Genomic DNA, 6041 nt, shown 5'->3' on the forward strand with positions numbered 1-6041 from the left:
AACACAAGTGTCTACTCTAACTAGTTAATAGTAGGGTTGTGAGCCTTGAGCCATTTGAATCTGATGAAGACATCTGTCTTTCTAAGGTTAGTGACTCTGAACTCAATGCTTTCCTTATAATCCTAAATAGTCATCTGTAGTTGGACAAACTCAGTGATCCAACCATTCTGGTTCAGGGTTCTGTCTACATTGTATACTAGGATCAGAAGTGGAACATGTCAAGTAGGGAGGTGGTGTTCCTACACAAAGGCTTTATTAATGTACAAACTAGTACATCCACTATCTACCAGAACTGTTGTTTGGATCTGGGGGGATCCTGAGAAGGGAGCCAAGAGGACAGAGACTTAGAGCTAGTGTTTAGAACATCCTCAGATGAACTGCTACTTGTTCTGAAGGGAACATACAGCTTGTACAGCCTTGTTGTCCAAGAGGGTGAGTATATACACTAACATTTCCTTATTAACCTCTCTCTTTCAACAAGGACAGACCCATGTCCTCAGCTGTGAACTCAGCTGAGGCTATCCCTGCTTGATACTATAGACAAACTACTGAGTAGTGAACAGGGCTAGGTAATGTTCCAAACATTCTGAGATCTTGGAACACAAAAGTAGTAGGTCAGATTGTATAAATTTAAACTTAGATAAAGTGTGAAGAGAAGAATCAAAAGAATCAGAAGAAATAGGAGAACTATCTACTTTTGTTTTTGACTTTTTTCTATCTAATAAATAATTTTGTTGATTTATTTTTTCTACTTTTTCTACTTTTTCTACTTTTCTTACTTTATTTACTTCTAATCCTACAGTGTCTATTGAATCAAAAGTGGCCATTAAAAAATCCAAGTTATAGCCCTTTAGTGTTACATTCACTGTTAGGCCTCTACAAAATCCTAGAGTATGTAGTCAGGGTTTAAGAGTTCTGAGGTGACTTCTGGATTTGCAGAAAAGGCTTCTCACTACAAATCCTGCTTGTCACTTGTCATTACTCTAATAACTTAACAGATGTACTGTTACTTCTACAGACAGTCCTTAATTTGGTGCCCTGACTTTCTGTAGACAAAGCATACTCCTTACTTTTAGGCTTCTCTAATGTCTATCAGAACAGATTGATTACAAATTACAGGCAGATCAATCTGAGGGCTCAGAACTGTTAGAGCTAAACACATGTGTAAGCATTCTACACAGACTTGATACATCCAAGCTGTGGCTTAGTTGAAGGAGATGGTGCACATCTTCCACTTAGTGTAGGTGACTAGTTCTAACATCATTCTAAGAATCTTATCAACCAGTTCTAGGTGAAGAGCTTTTTCAAGCATTCTGATAAGGACATTATTAAACCTGAGTATAAATCCTACCTTCTAGGCCAGGATATTGAACTTCTGAAAGAAGGTATTGGTGGAACGTTTGTTCTGTTACAGAGACACAAGCTTGTTCTGTATATTACACTTCTCATTCAGATTAATGAAGGAAGCACAGAACTGCCTTATGAATTCTGAGTACAACTCATTGTTCTAAAGTTAGATCAGACTTCTAATCTAATGACTTTCAATCTAGTTCTAGGCCCAGGTGGCTGTGTTGCCTTCCTTTATGAAGGAGAGGATGAATAGGACACAATTAAGATCTAAGGATAGATTAGTTAAAGTAGTAGCTACATATAGTTTGACTTAGTACTAGAAGTCCTTAAAGTGCTACCTATTAAAGTCTGAAGGGTAGGCTACATACACTTTCTTTCTAGAATGGGTTGTAACTTCTAGAACAATCAGAACAGGTTCTGAAGGGGCTGAGAGTATGTGGTTAGCAAAAGCCTCTTAGATAGAGGTCTATACATATTAAGCTAGTTCTACTTGTAACTACTGATCTGGCAGGACAGTAGGGGTGGCAGTCAGTATAGTAGGGTCTATGTTTATACTACAAAGGAATCAACACTAAACTAAAAGGGGTAATGAATAGAAGAAGGGTGGCAAAAATTTAAAAGGGTTTAGAAAGTTTAAAATTTAAAAATGTAAAAGGGTTAGGACAAAGGAAAGAGATTGACACAATAGTGTGTACCAATGCCCAAAATGTAGGAGAGTCATAAGGTAGTAATGGGTAGTCTTAATCTGATGTCAGCAACAGTGTAGAGGGGACCCAAAGGCTTAACAAGGGGACCCAGACTATAACTATCTTACACAACAGAAATACAGAATGTAAGTACTGGAACATAGTCAGAACTTGTAGAACAGGTAGAGAGAGAGAGTGAGACAAGAGTAGAGTATATAGAGTGAGCCTAAGAGTACAGGACTACTTAGAGTAGACAAGATCAAGACTACAGGACCAGTCTGATCTTGTACACTTATATATACTAAACTACACAAGAGTACTCAGGGAGCATGAGCTACTAAGAATGATGAGCCATAAAGAATGAAAGAAAGGAATGTCAAAGATAAAGGTACAAAGAATGAAGGGATGGATAAAGGGTAAGAGACTATAGAATGATACAAAGAATGAAGGGGTGGTCAAAGGAATGGAATGATGAAGTAAGGAAGGGTAGTAGCAAGAGTCAGCACACATATAGTTCATAGACAGTGCCCCTGAGGGACAGAAGTCCCAAGTTCTGGTACAGAAGGGTGTGGAACCCTCAGAACTGAAGGTACGAGAGTAGAGAACTGTAACAGAGATTGAAGCTCAGAGGAAAGAAAAACAAGAAAATGGTCAGAATTTGTAGAACGAGAAGCAGGAACACACTGCTGGACAGTACAGGCAGAAGCAAGGATTCTACACCGAAGAAGACAAAGTTAACCACCAAGAATGGTCCCTTTGTCAACAAGAAGAAGCACTTGCACATTGCCGGAAGGAAGAGGAATTTGGAAATGCACAAGGAGGAGGCCCTTTACATACAGCAGAAAGAGCAGCAGCAGCTGGAAGAAGAGCTTGTACAGCGAGACAAAGAGGAGGGACAGTGGAGGCGAGAAGATCATGCGCGTAACGAGGAGTATGCATTACAAGGTTAGCAAGAGTCGGCGATTCTCCCGCCTGTTACTACAGCCCTATCACGCAAGGCCCATGCCCACGCGTTGTCAGTTCGCGCCTCCCGCCCGGTTCTCTCGCCGATTATAACGAACTTACCACGCAAGGCACATTCACTGTCGTACCCCAGCCCTAGAATTTCGCCTCGTCCGCACATTTGTGCTTTAGCCCGCTTGAGTACAAGCACGTCTCCCGACTCCGATCAGGATGAGCCTCTCGAGGATGATCATTACCCTCACGACTGTGGCAGCCCGAGCCCGACTAGCAGTGAGGACAGTGCAACGCCTCCGACGCCGCTGAACTCGGCGCTACCACGCGTTTCGCATGGATATACTAACAGCCCAGCGATGGGCAACTCCTCCTCTGCACCTGAATTCCTCTCGTCCCTAGAATCCTCTTCTGGTCGCGAGCGTGTTGCTGGAAGGTCACGCACTCTGCCTGTTGCCACCCTGGTTTCCTCGAGGCGAGAACCTGAAGCTGACATTTCGAGTGTCACTGACATGCAATTTGGTGGTCCGTTCAATTCTGCCATTGCAGGTATTGATGGTGTGGAAGAAGGCGGTGATGTGGTGATGAGTCTGGAATATGAGAATCGTCAGGCATGGCAGCGTGGCGTACAATATGAACACACACCCGGTATCAGTGTTGGGCACGATTCTGTCCTGCACACATCTGCTGCTGCAAAAAAGGACCTACAAACGATTGGAGAATGTAAGAATAGCAAAGGTGAAGAACGAGGGAAGGATGGATTTTGGAGACATATCCTGTCCCGTGTGCTTGGCAGGACGTACGGAAGCAGGGACCTTGAGATGCATGTCTTGTAACTCATGAGGATTTCTAGTCAGTATGTAAAGCAATATGTCTAGTGTGTGATGACATGTCATTGACATTAGTATTCATTCAACTATTATTAGTTAGGTTATGCCAACAGTAATCCATGACCTCTGCATCTCCTGTTGTGTCAGACTTTTTCCTGAGGCATCTCTGCATGCCTAGCTTGGCCACCGAGTACACGCCTTAACAACTGCAAGCAAGGCAATACATATATGTACCTGGATTGAGTACTATGTCCTGGTGTTTCAAGATCTAATTGGTTTAGGTGGAAGGAAGAGGTCCACACAGACTCGGAACAGGAGCATGATTTGAATGTAACGGATGTAGACAGAAATCATTTGGTTAAAGCCAAACTTTGAAACGTTACCTGTGATCACCTTATATCTCTGTTACCACTTATTTCAGCATATGCAGGAACATTATATTATTGTGCATACAGCTTACTTCTCCCGTTCCTCTCTGGTGAGAAATAATAATACACACTACGAAGGGTTGTTAGTATCGTCAATAGTGCAGCTGCCAATACTCTGTGCCAGATGCAACACTGCTATCCGTCGCGTTTAAATCCTGTATAACCACCTCTAAAACCGCCTGCACATCCCTATCCTCAGCGACCAACTCCACACCGCGCCGTGTCACAACATTAACCACACGTTTAAACCGTCCCTTCAACTTTTCATCGTTATTCATCTCACAAACACGTATACTCTCCATCCATTCCTTTCCTGCAAAAACTATCCTCTCCAGCACCGTAAACCTCGAATTCCCTCCACACAGTCCCTCGAAGTGAGCATCAAGCATCGCCCACCACGCTTCTTCGCCATATGCATATCCATTTGGTAAGCTCGCATGTAGATGAACCTCCTTCACGTGGTTGAACTCGAGGAATACACGCGGGACTTCATTTCGATGAGGTGCTTTAGTGTAGAAAACTGGGATATACACACTCTCAGCATTATCACAATACTGTAAGATTGTCGACACGAAATCTTTCCGTAAAAACCGTAAGTCTGGCGCAATTTCGACTGACTTGACTTGTGTCGCAAGAGGGGTGAGGGCGACGTTGAAGAATGTGTAGATTGCTTCGGGACGTTGGAGGATGAGATGTTCAAGAGACGGGAGTGAGAGGCGGTATATACGGGGCAGTCCGCCGAATGTATCAATGGATTGGATGGAGAGGGTGTGTAGGTTAGGGAGAGAGATGGTCGTTTCCGGCGCATCGCTATCGTCGAAGAGATCTCGATAGTCTCTCTTTTCTCTCTGATCCTGACCTCTGCTACTCAATCGAGGAGCAGGAAAATTATTCGAACCTAAGATGAGGACACGTAACGATTCTGAGTTGAAGAGTACGGAAGGCATAGGCGCAATTGCGTTCGTTACATCGTCACGTGCATTGAACCATTCAACTCGCTGAAGATGTGGGAAGTCCAAATCGTCAACGGGTGGGGCACAACTAATGAAGTCATTTCGCACTGCTTCTCCTTCATTTATCGGGAAGGAGGAAAATTTTTGTGCCTGACAGATGATGCGGACGTTTGGGCAGCGAATGAGGATCCGGCGTATGTTTTTTAACGATTCACTCGAACCGCAGTTTCCGATCTGTGATAGAGAGACGCGCTTCACGGATCGTCCGAATCCTTGACCCTCTTTACCTGCCTTCTTATCCATCGCCGAAGAAGATTCAAGAACTTCCATTAGCCCGTCTGAGCCGTATCGTATCCAAATATCCTCGTACAACAGATCAATCATCAACGTTCTGAAGGAGCGACATACCAACGACAAAGCATGTTTCGTGCATAGAGCGGCACTGCAAGCTTTTTCAGTTTCCGAAGCATAGATGCCTTCAAAGGGTTTCCGGGAGACAAGAGAGTCAATGTCACGGACTGGGTTGTCCGTTGCAAGCTTGAATATCTCAGTCAAGAGCTCTGTGGGGAGGCGGGGTACGTTCGAAAGGGGAAAAGAGCGAATATAACGAGTGGACGACTGTGTAGGCGTCATACCGTGCCCTCGGCTCAGTAAGGAGTCTGGCAGCGTCAGCCTGTGTCAGGTCTCCCTCCCGGAAGTGTGCACGAGGGTGCAGAAGGAGTAAAAGATGCATGACCATTTGAATGGGGTGCATACTACACTATGCAGAAACTGCCGCTACTTTTGCCTCCTTTAGGTTTACTATATAGTGAAGCAAAGGAGTTCGTATGCAAGGTTTGC

General features: G+C 44.0%; 2 protein-coding genes across 2 annotated transcripts; one reads left to right on the forward strand and one right to left on the reverse strand.

Annotated features, from left to right (window-relative positions):
- Positions 1-2845: 2845 nt before the first annotated feature.
- On the forward strand, positions 2846-3826 carry FOMMEDRAFT_25395 (uncharacterized protein; the record flags this gene model as incomplete). The annotated part of the gene is made up of 2 exons (XM_007262150.1): positions 2846-2981; positions 3171-3826. The coding sequence occupies 2 exons, from the start codon at positions 2846-2848 to the stop codon at positions 3824-3826; spliced, it is 792 nt and encodes a 263-aa protein (XP_007262212.1).
- Positions 3827-4340: 514 nt separating this feature from the next.
- FOMMEDRAFT_151001 (uncharacterized protein) lies at positions 4341-5834 on the reverse strand (the record flags this gene model as incomplete). The annotated part of the gene is made up of 1 exon (XM_007262151.1): positions 4341-5834. One exon carries the CDS (start codon positions 5832-5834, stop codon positions 4341-4343), a length of 1494 nt encoding a protein of 497 aa, XP_007262213.1.
- Between the last annotated feature and the right edge of the window lie 207 nt (positions 5835-6041).

The sequence above is a fragment of the Fomitiporia mediterranea genome (genome assembly GCF_000271605.1).
Source record: "Fomitiporia mediterranea MF3/22 unplaced genomic scaffold FOMMEscaffold_1, whole genome shotgun sequence".
Lineage (NCBI taxonomy): Eukaryota > Fungi > Basidiomycota > Agaricomycetes > Hymenochaetales > Hymenochaetaceae > Fomitiporia > Fomitiporia mediterranea.